Here is a 19314-nt window from a genome sequence, read left to right as displayed (position 1 = left end):
TATCGTTCCGTGACGACACTGGGATTTTTTTTTTCGAAAAAAAAAAAAAGTCAGACGTACAGTCGAGCTTAATAGGCTCAAAGTCTGAGACGCCGCTGGGCGGCCTCAAAGGAAAAGCTGTAGAAAAGGTATTTAAAGCAGCACACGGACACTATGTCGACCAAACTGCCTTCTGAAGCGGCCACCGCGTCTACAGTTTATCTGTATGAAAGGAAAAAGAGACAGCAACATAAAAGTACTCCAAGAGTGGTTTTACCGGAGACACGTTCCCCTTGCACTGGGCCAACTTTTAGACCTTTAGGGGCACCTGCCTATTTACGGTCGAAAAAAAAAATTCTATTGAGTGCCGTCTTGGAGGCTAGCTTATGCTTTATTGAAGTCATAAATTATTCTCCTAATGTAGGTCGGTAAACCGTGGTCGCGAGGTAAAAAAAATGCGGGTGCGCAGTTGTTCCTAGGTTAACATTAACCAGCCACACAATATGCGGAAGGTGTCAGTCTGTCAAAGCGCTTCAACTCTACGGCGAAGGTTCTTTTCTTGGAGTCGCTGACGACAGTGATGAGTGTATTTGCCGCCTTCTGTTTCTCGAGGAATAATATAAGAGCACGAAAATTATAAGTGTAGGTATGTCAAAATCGAATTTCATTCCACCGCCCAGCGCTACGCTTAGCTTGTATGATATAAATGCGCTGGATTATCTCTTAGGAAACAAAAATGGAATTAGGGATTGGACCATTGCTAAAGCAGGTGCGCAGATCGAAAGAGTTCATGGCAATTTCAGTGCCGAGAAGGCTTTCCTATGCTCAAGCAGGTAAGCGCACGGTGCCATCTCTTTGTGTCCAAGAATATTAGGATTGAGGTCAACGCAGTTGACTAGCAGCCTGCCTGATAGATGTGTCCCCACATGACTCATAACTTCCTGACCTAATTCCAAGTAGCCAGCATTGGTCATAAGAAATTCCGAAAAGCGAGACCACAGTTTTTTCAAACAAGGGCGGAGTACAGGCAGTACAGGCGCCTAGGAGCGCAATTGCCTATTGTTGTGCTGGTTATCTTCACTGGACCGGGGTGCCTCTGCCTTTCGCAGTGCTGAAAACATTTTTTGAGATGAAGAATAGCCTGCCCTCAGCTGGGAGGGGGCACAAAGGAGGAAAAAACATGTTTCTGCAGTATTATCTAGAATGAAAAAAAGATGACTTCCGGGGAAGGCTAGTAATGACGAATTCAGTAATGTCCTACTGCCGCGACAAAGAAGTAAAAAGCTAGCGACCACGTGGGGACGAGCACGTGGTCTCTTCATTGCGGTACAGATAACGGAGAAAAGTGTTAGCGAATACTAAAATCAAAGTTTTAATTTTATCATTTTCATGTATTTTCAGACGAATATAGCAGAATTGGCAACAAAGTGATTGGCATAAAGATGAATAAATATGGAATGGTCAGATGACACGGACCTAAGAAAAATTAAAGAAAACATTATTTTTAAAATGTCCCGCTTTATCCTGCCTGCCTTTCAAAGACTAGTGGCCACCATTCAGACAGCGCAGGAGGAACCTTGAGACACTCTCCTTAATCACGAAATAAGCGCTCATTCAACTGAATTGTGGTGCAGCGGCTGTAAGCGCAGCGACACTATCTTTCTGAGCCTAGTTTCCCGACAATAAAAGTACGGTGCGCGCAGAAATCCACGCACTGATTTTTTCCTCGACCCGCTGCAGACTAGACAGTTGTACAACCAGGCATTTCTTACGTTCTGGGCGCAAGATTTATGAAAAATCCTGATCTCGTAAAACTTTTTCTTAGTATCCCTACCATTGCTTTTTCGGTGAGTCTTGTAGAAAAGGCGCACTATTCGGTTCATTTCAAAGCACACAAGCACAAGTTTTGCAATTTGAATTTAAGTAAGTAGGAAAAGATTTTTTTGCCTTTTTCCTTATGTCATGGCCACGTGGCTGTGCTTTACATCGGGAAAGATTGCGCCTCTTAGTATGAAAGATTTGTGTAGTACGTAGGTGTAGTACGTGATTTTCAAGCCTTCTCTGGTAATTTTTTGTTCTGCTTGAAAATAGCCATACTCGTTACCATTAGGCTGAGTTGTGCTGGACATGTGGCGCTGAATTTGCTACAAACTACCCCCCCCCCCCCCCCAATATAATTCCACAGTTTAATTAAATGTTAGGAAGCCCTAGACACAAGACGGCGCACAAGCGAGCCCCTTCTGCTTCGACGTCGCTGCTGCCGCGTCGTGGCAGGCGTTGCATGGGTCTACACTAAAGCAGTTCTTTACCGGCGCCCCTGCGTCGAGCATGCCCTGGATTTTCTATGAATTTCCCATCTTGCCAGTCTCTCGCACGCGGTTTTCTTGGTGCCGGCTGTAATACCCCCCCTTCCCCTTCCCATGTCGCATACACAAACTAAAGGCCTCCCCCTAAAAAAAACAGTGCTCCGTCCTTTTCCTATTCTCCTAGCCAATCATTGTTGAAGGCTCGCGTTGACGTCGAGCTTGACGTCGTGACCCGCGCAGTAGCTCAAAGTCTTATCTTCCGCATAGCTGCTATCCACCAGTCTGTTCTATGCGTGTTCTGGACGAAGGCTGTGTCGAGACGTGCGTGAAACCCGTGCTGAGGTCGAGCGTCTACTCTATTGACCATGGCGACTCATTTCCGATCAGCGTTTTTGGTGAGTATTTCTAGCTGTTTATATTTTTTTGGTCAGCAGTACACACTTTCATTTTCCATATGCCTGGCCGTAGCCCTGCAACGCTGAAATATTCCAAAGGTTCATTCTCTCGTAAACAGCTGTTGGCGATAGAGGTTAAGCTTCGTCCTCTATTATTTCTATAAAATGTTCAACCACTACCGGGAGAAAATTCGTCTACCCTACCTCACCAACTGGACCGCAACGACATAAATTGTTATTGATTAGACTTTGTCCTCTAAAAGAGCGCAGCAAGTATCAACCTACTATTAGGCAGGCGTTTGAAAGAAATGCAGGGGTTCAGCTTGTCCTTTTAAAACATCATGCCGGGTATATAATTACTTAGGCTTGAAAATCTGATATTGTCGTGTGACGCATTTACATTATTTCCTAATTTCCCGCATGAGGCAAGGGGACAATATGTTTTGCTGGATGAGCCTCCAGCGGCAGAGAGCGGATTATGTGTACGTAAGGGGCTTTTTCTAGCATATGACGTCAGCGGTGTCGTCAGTTTCCAGCCAAATTAGCATCAGTCTTCATTTAGAACGCGTGACCGAACAACGGGCGAATGGGTCCGCATGGGTTATTCACGGAATTTGTGGAGAGCTTCCAGATTAACCGACCGCTACCTAGTATGACCACTATCAGTGGCAAGATAGTCAAAAGGATGAAGCTGATTTCACGGCGGTGCAGATGTATTTGCCACTCAGGTATTTGACTGCTGCGGACATCAGTAAACGTCGTCTATTCAAACGAAGCTTTGCGCCAGGCTTGGTACCTTGCTTTACAACTTGCAAATGCCTGCAAATGAGGCTGGTACAGGTGAACGCCGAGTACGGGGTTTACAATATGTGATGGCAAGCTGGAACGACATTGCTTGTATTGGACTCTCTCCCCACTAAGAGTAGAGATTGTTAGTTAAGAGTGAATAATGGTGTAGCCTGCTTTGGGCTCTTTGGCGCAAAAGTAACTACGGCCTCTATCCACGTGGTATTTAGCACCCGATTCCCTGAGGAATTTGAAAAAGGCTGTCTGAAGGAGTGTTATATACCGGCCTCTCATCAGCATGTCCAGCGGTCAGTGGTCGTTCCTGGCATTTTCTCTTACAGCATTCTTTTGAGCCTTACTTGGTCTTGATTATGCATCTGCTATCAATTTGTGCGTGTGTTTAAAAATTTTCTTTTTTTTTTTTATTTTGCCTGAATAAAAGTCCTGATACTGTTACAACCATGTAATTACGAACGAATGAGAATGTAGTAGCGTCTCTCTCAGCCTGGGTTCCTTTGGCACGTTAACTCCAAATACAACAAATGATGCAAAAAGACATCATAAAAAGCTGGTTAAATTCTTGATGTTTAAAACCGTCTATCTTATAGGGCGTATTCTGGCAGTGATGTTTCGGCGACTATTCCCCCCCCCCCCCCCCCCCCACGTGCTTTGTGGCTCGGTGGCCTGTAATCAGAGGGCAGAAGAAGCTAGCGAGGTGGCTCATTACCACTTCGAAGTAATTGTTCCTCACCATATTTTTGAAGCTTATCAAATCTCATAGCTTCTTCGTGTTAGGTACTCCCAGGTTCGTCCCGCCTCCACAATAGCGACTGTGAAGTCATGGTTTAAATTTTTTTTTTTCATTATCAGAAATCTATATTCTGCCGACATTAAGAAATTCTAATCGGGCTCAGAATTTAACAAGAAGTATTTTAGTTGTGTGCGCTCGCGGAAAATTTTATTGAGGTGGTATTAAGGGGGGGGGGGGGGGGGACGGGGCTGTGTTTGTTATAGTTTCAAGGGCAGAGCAGGTTATAGCACGACTCTGAAATATTAATCCTTGAATTCTTTTAGAGCCCTGCGCAACTGCGTCCATCGTTGTCCGAGTAGCCTGTGCAAACCCTTCTGTTGTTCGCCTGTATTGGAAGGCGACCAGTTTGACCAGGAATTCAGTTCATGAATATTTGTTCGTTAAACAAATGTCACTTCACCGTCTTTAAGCATGTTTAACATTCATGTACTAAGAAAAGAGGACGCCGACCAATGGTTGTTGTTAATATTATTACAACAACCATTGGTCGGCGTTCTCAACAATTAGGGGGACGCTCGAGATTTGCCCAATGAGAAGGCCCGAATAGTCTTTAAAGAAACGTTTTCATTTGGACAAGAGTTTTATATATTTTCTTTTATTTGGTTTTATTAAAAAGGAGACGCAATAGCAGTCTCACTTCTCAGTGGACGCATAAACTTATCTTCGGGTACATCTCTGTAGGCTCGAATTCCATATGGAGCCTCCAACATGACCTGAAGATGGATGCTAAATGCTATGACACCACACAGAGTACCACAAAAATGGGTTGCGCCACAAATTTATTACCATGTCCTGTGTTTGTCTTCCCTGGTACCGACTTTCCCAATTTCGTTTGCAAAAGACGATGTCTGGCATTGCCTCGAGCTGCAATGCCGTATATTCTCACGGAAATGTAAATGCTCAGAATCAGCAGTCGCAAGGAGTAGCTGATCTTCTCTCTCTTCGCATCTCGTCTTCTTTTACCCTGCTTATCTCTTCGTCTTCCGAATCTTCTTGTTCCATTTGACAGATTTCTTCTCTATCCTCCCTCTTGCCTTCTTAAGGTGTAACACAGCTTTCTTCTTCCCTTCTTCTGTGACTCGAAGCAGCTGGTTATGGTTAAGGCGCACGCGCACTAGTGACTGATCGCGTACTTGAAGTGCACCGTTTACTAGCCTATACTCGGGGACACTTTTTCTTAGCAATGGAGCCAAAGCTACGGAGCCGAAAAGCATTATCTTCCTGCGCAGCTGAATATAGTCCCTAGTTACATGAGCAGTTTCTGCAAAAACAAATTGTAATCATAGCGCTAGTTTTTTTACAGTATATTTTGTTATCACGGAACCAAGTTTTCGAAATGAAGCTTTTATGCCTACGACACTTTTCTTGCCTCCACTGGGTTGTGTCGTCTGATGTCTGTCGCGGGGTTTCGAGACGCCCCGACTTTGCAGACAAGATGGCGACAGCCGCCTGTTCGGGTCGTTCCGGTTGTTCTCGTCGTCCACTCCGCAAGGGTTGGAAGCGTTTTCACCAGACAAGGTTCGAGTCAAGTTCGAGAGACGCTAGCTGTCGAAGCAAACGAAGGAAATAATCTGTAACGGCTATGCAGACGGAAAGCAGCACGGTCAAACTACACGGCGGGGTGACACGTTTAAAAACGCCCCGCCTCCCTACCTTTGCGCCCATTGCCAAGAAAAAGTGTCCCCGACTATAGTGTAGATTTTTGTATAACAAAGGAAATTCTCGGAGTGGTTTCGAGTCTAGCGTTTCTCTTGCTCAGCTGGTACCGAACCATTGCCACTATTGCCGCAGACAAGCGCCCGCATGCTTGACTGTCACACACACTCTTTTTCTGTCGTGCTGTGCATCGAAAATTGTCGTATTGAGCGACACGAATCCGTGGATAAATTAACAAATCACTATCGCATTGCCCTCCTAAGGTGTTAAGTGTCACATACGACCAGGCATTTTACTCGTGAAATAACTCATTAAACATAAATGTCGTCCCATAGGCTGTAGTGGCGCTTTAGAGGCTCTAAAAGACACTTAGGACTTCTTATCTGTAGCAAGGCAAAGACATTGCTTAGATATTGCTTTATTTTTTATTTTTCCTTTTATGTTTTTATATCTTCTTTAGAATTTCTTACTATCCGCCCGATTCTGCAATACACAAACATAATCTTATTTCCCCGCACAAAAGGTAACATGTGCCCGCTCGAAATGGTGCAGAGGAAAGGTGCTCATTTTCTTTACAAGAGTACCGGTTAACGTACTGAACATTTACTTCCTTGCCTTCATACTCTGGCTAGTCGAGAAAAATTCCAGCGTTCCCAGTTCGGTTTCAACTACTCCGCGCTTCATTTCAGCTGAACTGTTCAGATTTTATTACACTTAAATCTACTCGACAGATTCATCCAAGTAGATTGCAATTTTCCTGAACGAGAATTGAACGAATTGCGACATTTTATTACTTCATAGTCATCGCTTGACTAATTTGTTGGACTTGTCGAAACATTATTCTTTGTTTTTTTCTTATTTTTGACAATGTCCGCTTCTAACGTTAAGTGTACACTTTTTTTGTTTTTCAATGTATTCCAATCCAGTGCATTGCCTATTCCTGTAATAATCCCACTAAGGTTGTACGTATGTTATAATAAATAAATAAACAAATAAATAAATAAATGTTTTTAGTATATCCCTTGCTTAGTAATATGGCTACAGGATCGGATTCTGGACTTCTAGATTGACCAATGACCTTTCTGGGTTCGCTATGGCTTTTGGCTGTTCATTACCCAGTGTTTAGTCACTTCAGCAAATGTGACCAATGTTGGTTTTTTCTCGTGCATATTTTCTCCGGCGCAGTCTTTCTGAATTTGGGTATTCGGCACGGCTATTCTACCAAAAGACCTGGATACACCTCGTTTGATATAGTGAATAAAAATCTTGAGGGAATTCAGAGTAGATTACATTTGCAAGCAACCATTTTCGTTTGGCTCTTGGAACTTCTGTGTTGCTTACGTCATAATGGAGCTGCTTTGTCAACCAGTCCTTCAGTATTTAGTACAGTGTTTACTTGCTAACAATGCAAAATTTACCTTGGTGCATTATTGTGAAAACGGTGCAGGGCTGGGCAACCCTTTGAGCTTATCCCGCCTTGCCGGCTCACCATGGCGATAATTTAGTAGGGCTGTTCGCGAGATTGGAGCGGCGGGCTTTTGGCGGGCTGGAGCCATGCAATGCTCAACTGTCAATTAAGTCCCGTCCGAAAGTTTTGCTTGTAGTTTGTTTGCCGAAATCTTCTTTTTAGTTCAGTTTGCTGCAGATTAACAATTTCATTGGTACCTTTTTTAAGGCCTTGCGAAAGGACGTGGATCTCAAGGCACGGGCTGAGGGCATCAACTGGATAATTGATGTCCACAACAACCTGGACATCGATCCAGATACGCTGTTCCGGGCTGTAACCCTCATGGATCAGTACTTGCAGGTTAGAAAAAGCTCCTATTTCTTCTTTGCACTGCTTTATAACGAAGGATCGCGCTTAAAGAAAACGTGTAGTGTTTTGTAAAATTGAACGCGAGGTGTAAGATGATCACATTCTCAATTAAGAAAAAAAAATAGAAAAGCAGCCAATCGTGTACTAATTTTTATAGCGTTATTACGTTTCTTAATTTGACCAATTATTCTGGATACCTGCATCGTTTTTGTATAGCAATTGATTTTCCCAAATGTACCCTCTATAATTAGTGCGCTTCTTATGCGAGTCCTAAATAAAACAGTTTACGAAATTCCACCTGTCACTCCTGCATAATTAAGAAATAAAATATTTGAAAATTGAAAAAATTAGTGCATGATGTATTCTTGTTTAGTTTTTTATCAATCATGTTCCGCCCTTGCATGTCAATAAGATAATGACCTATGAAGACAGACAACAGTAGCTCTAATGTTGCCTCTCTTATGTCTTCCTTCAGTCCTGCGTTTGTAGGTTTAGCTAATCAGCTTCGGTTATCATGACCTTCAGGCATTATGCAAGACTCCCAATTTTCACTCCAGCGTTCAACATTTGAATTCCTTAAAACACCATTAGGAAAAGAAAAAAAAGACTACCTCCATTATGGTGCGCCCATTCTTTTTTAGATACATTTCGACCGCTAATATTTTACTTTTCGTTTTGCTCACGGCGAGCGCTAGTACTGAGGATGTATAAGATGAGTATATTCTGCCATCTTAAGTTCGTTGAATTAATTTATTTGCTTCATAACGGCCGTCGTAATACTTACTTTGTTACTTTATACTTCGGAAGTTTAAAAAGCAACTTGAATGATATAATTCGCTATGCACGTCATGATTCGTTAGCAGCCATGTATGTGTGATACTGGTACTACTTAATTGCTTCTTCTGGGTTTAAACCAAACAACTGGTGACTGCCGTGACCACGCATGCTTCAGCTTCACTTCGAAATATTTAATAAGATGAATGGATTATTACATATTTAGCGTTGAAATCTGTCATGGAAGAATCAATGTGCGTGTGCAAGCTTTGCATAGGAATGTTACTGAAGACTATGTAATGAATTCCTTGTGTGTCCGCCTCTCTTATTTTTTTCTTTTGCAGGCAAGTATCGTCGACCAACGCACGATGCAGCTACTGTCGGCCGCAGCGCTGTATGTGGCGGCGAGTCATATAGAAATCGAGAGCCCGGAGTGGAGGCACTGGTTCTTCGCAGTCATTACCAGGAATGGAGCCATCACGGAGGCAGCAATATTACGGATGGAAAAGGAGATTCTCGCAGTTGTCTCAAGGAGTTTGGCCCTGCAGGGACCCCTGCAGACCCTTCGTTTTGACTGTAGAGATGTTGAGGTTCGTGCATTGCTTGCTTGCGGTTCCGTAACTACCAAAATCAGGACAATGTGGAAGGTTGTATAATAATATCCGGCAATAAGATTATAGATAGTAGCATTGAACAGCGTACAGCGGTGTTATCGTTTGATTTTCGCCTGCTTTAAACCAGTTTTGCTGTATGTTGTGTAGGAGAGTCTCTGTCGTACTGATTAGTTACGATAAGCAATTGTTTAATGCGAACAGGTAGAACACACACTATATCATGCTGTCTCAATATCAACACGCTATCAGTGCAGTTAAGCTATTTGATTAGCAGTAAAATGTTTTTATTGTCAACAAGCATTCATAGGCATGTTTAGACGAATAGGCTTCTAAATGCAAAGATGCATGGATGGTGGCATGACAGATAGAAGTGCATTCTGATCTACTGGGTGTGACTTAGTTCAGACCAGAAAAGCTTTCCACCCAAAGTCATTACGTATACAGCTTTTCTGCGCGTAGACTTGACCGGGCAACAAGTCGTCGTGATGACTTGCAGAAGCTCACATTACTCTGCTGGAATGTCTGCTCAAGGCGACACTGTGTCTGTCATTTTCTTAACGTAAAAAATTTAACAACTTCGTACCATAGTTCTCGTTAAAACTCAAGCTGATGTCCCTTTCTGCGTGTGTTGATGCCTGTGTATTCTTACATAAGATAGCTTTGCTAATCTGAAATTTAAATCTCTTCCGCCACTACATTGTAACATTAGCCCTCTACACTGAAAAGGACTGTTGGTGTCGATGAGCATTAAATGGCAGTGGGACATAGGCATTGAGGTCCGCATAAAAAATGGTTTAGGGTGTTCCATTTTATCGGCGAAATCGGGCGGGAGCGGCGAAACGAGTACTGCACTTATCGTCATTTTCTAGCTAGTAAAATTTTGTTTTTTAAAACGATTAACTAAGTCTTGTTTCAGGTTTTTATTATAGTCGTTTTATGCGCTTGGCGCGACTTAAATTATGTACACGGAGAGTTCTAAGCAATTTTAGCCGGGAAGCTTGGAATGCCAGATTGAATACCTAGAAACTAGTCTTGCAAATCAATCTCCCTTTTAGGCAAGTTTATTTTTATTGTGTGAGATGCAGACTTTCTTGGCGGCTAAATATATGTAGCCTTTAGTTCAACGTAATACATTTTATCTGTCTAGAATATGAGTTGTCCGTTATTTCTTGTTAATTGGAAGAGTCGATTTTCCCCAAACAAATCAACTTCTCTCTGCCACATGTTATTGATCTCATATTTAATCATTGTGGTTTACTTTCCAGCAACTCGACAGTTTTTTTTTTTTTTTGCTTGGCGACTGAGCATTAGGAAGTTTTACTGCCTTTCACCCTTGACAGCTTAGCCATTCACTACGTTAATTCAGAACTGATTTAACATTTCTTTCTTGTCGTGCATTCGACGTAAGGTTCTGTCTCGCAAACAAGTCCAGAGCCATGGTAGCGATTTAAAAGCAGCAATTTTATCGCAGAATCATTCTCTAAGTGTCCAGCCTCTTCTCCTCTATACAGGCGACCCGAGAGGAAGAGTTTGCAGCCAGGTACATCCTGGAGCTTTGCCTCGTGGACTACGTCATGGCTTCCGTTAGCCCCTCGGCGCAGGCAGCTGCAGCCGTGTACTGCGCACTTCAGCTTTCCGGAAGGCCAAAAAACTGGTAAGCACCTCCTTCCTATACATTGAGATTAACTGCCGGCCTTTGTGTTTATAGTGCTTTTAAACAAAAGGGAAGCCTGGCACTGGTACCATGCTTGAATATCGCTGAAAGCAAGGCAGAATGTGAAGATATCCTTGCTGTTTATTTATGAGGATTGTTATTCCGTTTCCGGTGTTCTCGCGATGATCTGCACCTTCAGAAAAAAAAAAAAACATCTGTTCTCGTGCTGTGAGTCTTGAGTGGCTGCTTAATAGTGACGCGTCGACAATGGACGGCACGTCTGCCAGGTGCTGGCTTCAATCGTATTGACTGGAGTGATATTAGAGGGTTTTGCTCTTCCTGAAGGTGACGTAGAGGGGCTTATGCATACGTATGTATTGTCACGGTGTTGGCGACTGGGGCTAGATTAACAGAGCCGGTACAGGTAGAATCACACGGTCCAAGGTTTAGATACGTCCTGCGAGTCCGGAGCCGATTCACTTCAACGTCGTCTTTCACTCTGAGCGCCCCCTGGCATTCCTCCCTCCTTAAGCGTAACGCACACAGTTACACGTGCACACAAGCGTACAAAAGCAACCTCCCCCCCTCGAAAAAAAGTTTGTAGATGTAGTTTGTCAGTCACCGTGCAAAGTACGGCTTCAGTCGCAAGACATGAACTGTCTCTGGACGAGGTAGCCGACGGCCTGTGTGCTCTGATCCATCCGGGAGCACCTCGTAATTGACGTTACTGATGCGTCGCACGATTTTATACGGTCCGAAGTAGCGGCAAATTAGCTTGTCTGAAAGGCCGCGGCGTCGAACAGGAGTCCACACCCACACCTGGTCCCCGGTGTTGTAGGAAGCTTGTCTGTGGCGGAGGTTGTACCGGCGTGAATCCCTGTCCTGTTGCTGGGTGATGTGGACGCGTGCTAGTTGGCGTGCTTGCTCAGCATCTTGGGCAAACTGCTCGGCGTCAGAACAAAGTTCGGTATCTGTTTGGTAAGGGAGCATTGCGTCCAGCATCGTCCGAACCTCCCTGCCGTAAACGAGGCGAAACGGCGTGAAACGTGTAGTCTCTTGGACTGCCGTATTGTATGCGAACGTCACATATGGTACGATCGCATCCCAAGTCTTGTGCTGGGCGTCGACGTACATCGCCAGCATATCCGCGATGGTCTTATTAAGCCTTTCCGTCAGCCCATTGGTCTGCGGATGGTAAGCAGTAGCTTTTCGATGCGCCGTACCACTGAGATGAAAGACTTCGGCCATCATTTTTGAAGTAAAGGCAGTCCCTCTATCAGTAATAATACAGGTAGGAGCACCGTGCCGTAGTATGATCTGGTGTACAAAGAAATGGGCAACTTCAGACGCTGTACCACTAGGTAACGCTTTGGTCTCGGTATAGCGAGTCAGATAGTCTGTGGCGATGATTATCCAACGGTTGCCACCAGAGGACCGAGGGAAAGGACCGAGAAGGTCCATGCCGACTTGATTAAATGGTGCTCGTGGTGGTATTATGGGCATGAGGAGGCCCGCAGGCTTTGATTGCGGAACCTTCCGACGCTGACATTGCCGACAGCTCTTGACATAGCGCTTAACAACAGTGGCAAGGTTGGGCCAGTAGAATGTCTGTCGTATCCTAGCAAGTGTGCGAGAATAGCCCAAGTGGCCAGATGTTGGTTCATCGTGGCACGCGGAAAGGATTTCCTCTCTCAGAGCTGTGGGTACCACGAGGAGGTAGGTTCTTGACTCGGATCTAGAGTTCTGCTTATAAAGCACATCACCTCTCAGGCAGAAAGTTGAGAGGCTCCGAGAAAAGCACTTAGGTATGGTGGCTGGCTGACCTTCTAAATAATCAATCAGTGCTCGTAAATCTGGATCTGCACGCTGCTGATGTGACATATCTGAAGCATCAACAGCTCCGAGGAAACTGTCAGCGTCATCCGTGTCTGGTGGAGCGAGCTCGACAGGCGCGCGGGAGAGCGTGTCAGCGTCTTCATGCTTATGTCCGGACTTATAAACAATAGTGAGATCGAACTCCTGTAGGCGAAGGCTCCATCGCGCCAGGCGGCCGCATGGGTCACGCAGGTTGGCCAGCCAACACAAAGAATGGTGGTCAGTGACAACTTTAAATGGGCGGCCATAAAGATAGGGGCGAAATTTCGCAGCAGCCCAAATAATGGCGAGGCATTCCTTTCAGTAGTTGAATAGTTCGTCTCGGCGCGGGATAAAGTACGGCTGGCATAGGCGATGACTCGTTCAACACCCCCTTGACGTTGCACGAGAACCGCCCCAAGGCCAATGTTACTGGCGTCGGTGTGTATTTCTGTCTCCCCCTGCTCATCGAAATGGGCTAGAACAGGCGGCGATTGGAGACGGAGACGCAGCTCGGCAAAAGCAGCTTCTTGTTCGTGCGTCCAAACAAAAGGGGTGTCTCCCCGGGTGAGCTGAGTCAGCGGTTCAGCGAGATCAGCTAAGTTATCGATAAAACGCCGGTAGTAACTGCACAAGCCGAGAAATCGGCGAACAGCTTTCTTGTCACGTGGAATCGGAAATTCCGCAACAGCAGCAATCTTGTCAGGGTCGGGCTTCACGCCGGCGGCGCTGACGACATGGCCGAGAAATTTAAGCTCTCAGTAGCCAAAGTGGCATTTCTGTGGCTTAAGTGTCAAGTTAGCGGATCGAAGGGCTTCGAGTACTGACCGCAGGCGCTGAAGATGTTGTGCAAATGATTCTGCGAAGACCACCACGTCATCTAGGTAGACTAGACAACACTGCCATTTAAGGCCGGCGAGGACAGTGTCCATCATCCGCTGAAATGTGGCCGGCGCGGAACCCAGGCCGAAAGGTAGAACTTTAAATTCGTAAAGGCCGTCGGTGTGACGAAGGCCGTCTTCTCACGATCTCGCTCATCGACCTCAATCTGCCAGTAGCCACTTTTTAGATCGATGGACGAAAAATACTTTGCACGCCGAAGGCGGTCGAGAGAGTCGTCAATCCGTGGCAAGGGGTAGACATCCTTCTTGGTTACGGCGTTCAGTTTGCGGTAATCGACGCAAAAACGTAACGTGCCGTCTTTCTTTTTAACTAGGACGACCGGGGAGGACCACGGGCTATTGGAAGGCTGGATAACCTCATCTTCGAGCATTTCCTTAACTTGTGACCTAATAACTTCGCGCTCGGTCGAAGAAACGCGGTAGGGGTGCTGGCGGATTGGGCGCACATTATCGAACGTCACGATCTGGTGCTTGGCGATGGGAGTTTGATTCACTTTTGACGACGATGCAAAACACTCTTTGAATTCGAGTAACAATGAAAACAGCTGGTCGCGCTGGCTGACCGATAGCTCTGAGCTGACATCGAGATTGTCGAGGGATGTGGGCGGTGGCACGGTTTCTGCGGACAAGCACTCGGAGACATCAGATATGCGTTCGGCGAAAGCTACGGAAGTGTCACGAAAAAGGTGCCGATACTCGTGCGAAAAATTTGTAACAAGTACCTTGGACTGACCACGGTGAAGATGTATCAAACTGCGGGCCACGCAGACTCCTTGTGTCAACAGTAACGATACGTTAGTTTCGGCTATTGCGTCACCATCGTTAAGGGCATTGCATTTGACATTAACGAAGGTGCTGGTTCGGGGTGGCAGAGTGACACTGTCCTCATAAACTCGAAGCACATTGAGTGGTCGCTTTGCACCGCTGAGGGCCACTGCTTTTTCAGTAGAAAACGAGACCTTAGAATTCCGGAGGTCAATAATTGCGCCATATTCACGAAGGAAATCTACGCCCAGAATCAGGTCACGCGAACAGCTTTTCAGAACAAGGCAGCTTACCACAAATGTTGATTCTTGAATTTGAACTCTGGCCGTGCACATGCCCAGAGGAGTAATCAGATGACCACCCGCGGTGCGAACGTTTGTGCCAGCCCACGGAGTCAAAACCTTCTTGAGAACTGCGGCAAACTGGCTGCTCAAAATAGAATAATCAGCGCCAGTATCCAACAGAGCCCGAACATGGCGACCATCCAGTACTACGGGTATGTCCAACGAAATCTGCTCGCGAATGTCAGGCTTCTGAGTCTTTGAGTGCTCTGCGTTGGTGTACGCGGTCTGCTTCACCTGCAATTCGTCGTCGTTGCAGGTGCGTTGTTGCAGCGTCCGTTCCACCGGCAGTTCGTCGTCGTTGCGGGTGCCTTGTTGCGTCATGTGTCCCACCGGCAATTCGTCGTCGTTGCGGGTGCGTCGTTGCGTCGTTTGTTCCACCGGCAATTCGTCGTCGTTGCGGGTGCGTGGTTGCGTCGTTTGTTCCACCGGCAATTCGTCGTCGTTGCGGGTGCGTCGTTTCGTCGTCGGTTCCACCGGCAATTCGTCGTGGTTGCAGGTGCGTCGTGGTGGCGTCGAGGTGGCGGTATGATCGGTAACCGCGGACTTTTCCAATGTCGATGCGTAGTCTTTCCGTGTCCGCATCAATGGGGGGTCTCCCGCGCCGCGATGTCCAGCGAGCCTACCCCCGAAGGTCGCTGGTTTCAGTTTTCCCTCTGGGGACTGGGCGAGCGGCGCTGCGCTGCCCATGAGGAACTCGTAGCAGATGACGACGGGCGAGACCTGGGTGACGGTGATCTAGATGGTCGCAGACGAGACGGAACGATCCGGCGCTGATCATTGACGAAATCTTCAACGGCTCGAGGCCGTTCGCCGTAGCGAGGCCGCGGAGAATCAGAGGAAAACCCTTCGAGACCTAGTCGACGGTAGGGACAGCGCCGATAGACATGACCCGGTTCGCCGCAGTGAAAGCATAGCGGCCGTCGGTCGGGGGTACGCCACTCGTCTGCTTTCCGTGTAGGCGGTCGAGAATCTGTGACGTACTGGATAACGGGGGCTGCTGTTTTCGGCCCAGCTACGTTCGGAGGAATCAGGGACGGCGACGAGGGCGGAGAGTATTGCAGCACCTGGGAGTATGTAGGGCGGTGACACTCTGGTGGTGTAGGAGGAAGAGTAGGGCCAGGTTCACCGATTGGAAATGGAGGCCGGAGCGCTTGCTGCACCTCGTCGCGGACAACGCTGGCGATGGAGGAAGGAGCTGGTTGAGGTGTGCCATACATCAGTCGGAGTTCGTCGCGCACAACGGAACGTATGAGCTCCCGTAGCGCCGATGTGTCCATGCTATGCGATGGGAACTCAGCAGAGACGGAGGCGGCGTGGATGGTGGGATCCCGTGCCGAATCTCGCTGCTGAAGCACTTTCTCTATAGTGGATGTTTCAGCAAAGAATTCTGCAACAGTTTTCGGCGGGCTGCGCACCAGGCCAGCGAAAAGCTGCTCTTTGACGCCACGCATGAGGTAGCGCAGCTTTTTGTCCTCGGACATCGTAGGATCCGCACGCTAGAACAGGCGCGTCATGTCTTTTATATACGCCGCTACAGTTTCGTTAGGCATTTGGATCCGAGTGTGTAGAGCGCGTTCGGCCCGTTCGCGGCGATCTGAGCTTGCGTAAGTTGCCGCAAGATGACGTTTGAACTCACTCCAAGACGACAGCTGCTCTTCATGGTTCTCGAACCACGTCCTCGAGGCTGAAATATACATTTCGAAGCCGTGCGGCGTCATCCCAGAGGTTGAATGCAGCTACCCTTTCGTAGTGCTGCAACCAGTCGTCGACGTCTTCATAGGTGTCCCCGTGAAAGGTCTTTGGGACGCGGGGGTTTTGCAACGTCACGTAGGTGGGGGTCGCGCCAGGCATTGCGACGACGTCGTGGCTACTGGTAGTCATGCCCGAGGGGGGAAACTCAGGTGGTAGGCCTCGTTGCCTGCGGCTAGTGCGGTGAACTAGCGTTTCCACGTATATATGACCAACACTCCTGCTTAGCGTAGGGGTACGGGACATCAGACCTGACCTCCACCAGATTTGTCACGGTGTTGGCGACTGGGGCTAGATTAACAGAGCCGGTACAGGTAGAATCACACGGTCCAAGGTTTAGATACGTCCTGCGAGTCCGGAGCCGATTCACTTCAACGTCGTCTTTCACTCTGAGCGCCCCCTGGCAGTATCATAATATAGAGACGTTACGGTTTTTCTGTGAAAAGTAGAATATTTCATTCGTCCAGTAACTACACATTATCAAAAGTGCACGTGTTGTCGCCCCTTTCGTTAACTCCTAAAAACAAAAAAGGCGCAGCCCGGATGAAACAGTCACTTTCGATGCCATTTTCGATATGATATGGATGCGCCCAATATTCTGACTGAAATTGATTGCGAAACGTGTGTACCAATTTACTGGTTTAAGTGATTTGTGGGGTCCCGTGAACCGTATTGATTCCTTTCATATAGGAGATGGCTCCGATTCATTCTAAAGGTGACGTAGCTGGGCTTGTGTGGATACGTTGTAAATACGGGAATTTTACAGGGGCGTGAAAGGTAGCATTATTTATACATCTGGTATTAGACATTCTCCGTACCAGCACGTGTTGTCGTGTATTTTAGAAGCTGCTAAAGAAAGGGGAGCCTCGATGTCGATGCCAATTTCAATATGATACAGGTATTGATGTTGAGAACTTTTATTTTCTTGCAGAGAGATTGCAGTAGATAAAAGCCTGAGGAGGTGCAGTGGTTGTGAGTGCTAACAAGTTTCTTTCTTTCTCGCAGCCCTAAACGGGAGGCACCCTACTATAGCTGTAGCAGGAAGGAATTCCTGCGGCCACTGGTGCAGCGGATGGCGGGTCTCTTCTTGGATGCACCTGGAGTCAGGAACTTTGTACGTCTTTGGTTTTTCATCAATTATAATTTCAGAAAAATAGTGTTGTCATGTTCATTAGCCATTAGATTAGTAGAGGTACGCAGTGCGTTCAAATGTGATGTACGCAAATGAAATACATTGCAGAAAATTACAATTTCAAACCGCGCCAGTAATACATTATTGATTAAAAGCACCTTGTTCAGTCAGATATTCAATTTCGTTTGCTTTTGTAATGCACACGGTTCAGTTTGTTATGTCCCTGGGAATTATCCTACCATTGTCCACGCACTGAAATTGCCTCAGCAGTGTTCCTACATATGCTCGAAAGCTTTTGTAAATCAAGAAAAAAAAAACGTCTCATACTTTGTTCTTTTGCAGGCTCCTTACAAGAAATACAAGTCGGAGCGATATCACTCCGTCGCGTGCCTGTCGGAAGCCAAGACATGGAAGCTTCGCCTGATGGCAGAAGGAATCTTGACCTTCGGGGGGCAGTAGTCCTTCCTCAACCTTCACGTTTTGAAGCCTCCTTCGTGTGATTTGAGCGAATATATTTTGGTCCTTACCTTAGAATTCAATTTTACCTGTTAATAAACTGCGTCATTCCGGGCACCAAATTGTCCTCTTTATTTACACAACAGCTTATTTGATGAAGCTGAGTTGGCCTTAAACTCTCACAGGTGACCTGCCTGTGTCAAAGCAAGCAGGTCTGAAGGTTCTGCTTGTGTTCTGCGAGTATACTATTAAGAGGTTCCATATTACGCACGGCTCTCAGCGCTGCTCTTCCGCGGACCTTTAGCGGAATTTAAGCGGACCTCTGAATCTGCGATTCTAAGGGTGCATAAAAAATTCTGAGAGCACTGTAGCATCTACACTGTAGAAATGTGAAAGCCTAAGCATTGCTGGTGCACACGGTGCATCCCGTTTTCTCTCATTTCATCATCAACTACTAAATGCACCGTCATTGTCATTGATATAATGTCGTCATTGTCATTATCACTAATTGCAGCTTCATTGTAATCGCCACTATCATCCTCACGGTAAAGAGGAGAATTACGATGTGCTTCCTTTTTTTTTTCCTAATTTTATTGCCTTAGGGCATAAAATGAATGTTATGATGGATGAAGGTCAAATAAATGAAAAATGTTGGCTGATGCAATGAAATCGAGAAGGGAACGATGATGCGGTCCCAGTGTCCAAACAGCATATGACTGCGAATTATGGGATTGGGGGGAGAGGCCAGCTGCCACCAGGTGCCGGATCCGTGTTGGCTTCAACGCTGGACACAGTAGGTGATAGATGTCAGCTTCTATATTTCTAGACTTGCAGATGGGGCACCCAGGGTGTGGATATAAATACCGAAATTGTGGCCACTTTCGGATCACTGCTGGTGTTAGGGCCACCCCAACTCTAATCCTCCGAAGCGCCACCTCCTCTGCACGAGTTAGACAGCAGGGGAGGCTTACCGTACACGGAGGTATAAGAGCACGTATACGGCGCCGGAGTTGCTGCTTTCTTGTTAAAAGCAGGGTGGCATTGTCCAATTTCATGAGGTTTGGCGATGGCGAGGTTGAGTTTGAAAGGCAGGTCGCAGAATCCACTTGGCTTTGAGCACTTAAAAGGCCACGCGGGGTCCATTCAATACGAATTGGGTAGGGTATGGGAGCCGCTAGACTGTGTATGTTCTGGCAGATTTTCGGGCTACTACTAACCCGTCTATGTAGCTTTGTCACCTGGAGGGCATCTGTACGTATGATAATACGGGCCGTGGGAAGCATGGGAATGGCGGTCACAGAGCGAAGCGCCTCTTGCACTG

The 19314-nt window shown here is 46.6% G+C and overlaps 2 protein-coding genes across 2 annotated transcripts in view; one reads left to right on the top strand and one right to left on the bottom strand.

The window, feature by feature from the left end:
- The window catches only part of LOC146179319 (G2/mitotic-specific cyclin-B2-like), a 234298-nt gene that overhangs the window by 190624 nt on the left and 24360 nt on the right, over nt 1-19314 (bottom strand). The gene's annotated exons all lie outside the window — the stretch shown is intronic.
- On the top strand, nt 2651-18103 carry LOC146179322 (G2/mitotic-specific cyclin-B2-like). Its single transcript, XM_084579600.1, has 6 exons — nt 2651-2680; nt 7609-7740; nt 8868-9113; nt 10649-10791; nt 17411-17519; nt 17880-18103. The coding sequence occupies exons 1-6, from the start codon at nt 2651-2653 to the stop codon at nt 17994-17996; spliced, it is 777 nt and encodes a 258-aa protein (XP_084435726.1). The 3' UTR covers nt 17997-18103.

Source organism: Amblyomma maculatum, chromosome 9 (assembly GCF_055883805.1).
Source record: "Amblyomma maculatum isolate TAMU_Amacu chromosome 9, ASM5588380v1, whole genome shotgun sequence".
Taxonomy (NCBI): Eukaryota; Metazoa; Arthropoda; class Arachnida; order Ixodida; family Ixodidae; genus Amblyomma; species Amblyomma maculatum.
Note: the sequence above shows the minus strand (reverse complement) of the source record. Positions and strands in the feature narration are given on the sequence as shown.

Excerpts from the sequence above, each read along its gene's own strand:
- LOC146179322 (XM_084579600.1), top strand. The coding sequence starts at position 2,651 with ATGGCGACTCATTTCCGATCAGCGTTTTTG. Across the intron at positions 9,114-10,648 it reads TTGACTGTAGAGATGTTGAG|GCGACCCGAGAGGAAGAGTT; the intron begins GTTCGTGCATTG and ends TCCTCTATACAG. Across the intron at positions 17,520-17,879 it reads CACCTGGAGTCAGGAACTTT|GCTCCTTACAAGAAATACAA; the intron begins GTACGTCTTTGG and ends GTTCTTTTGCAG.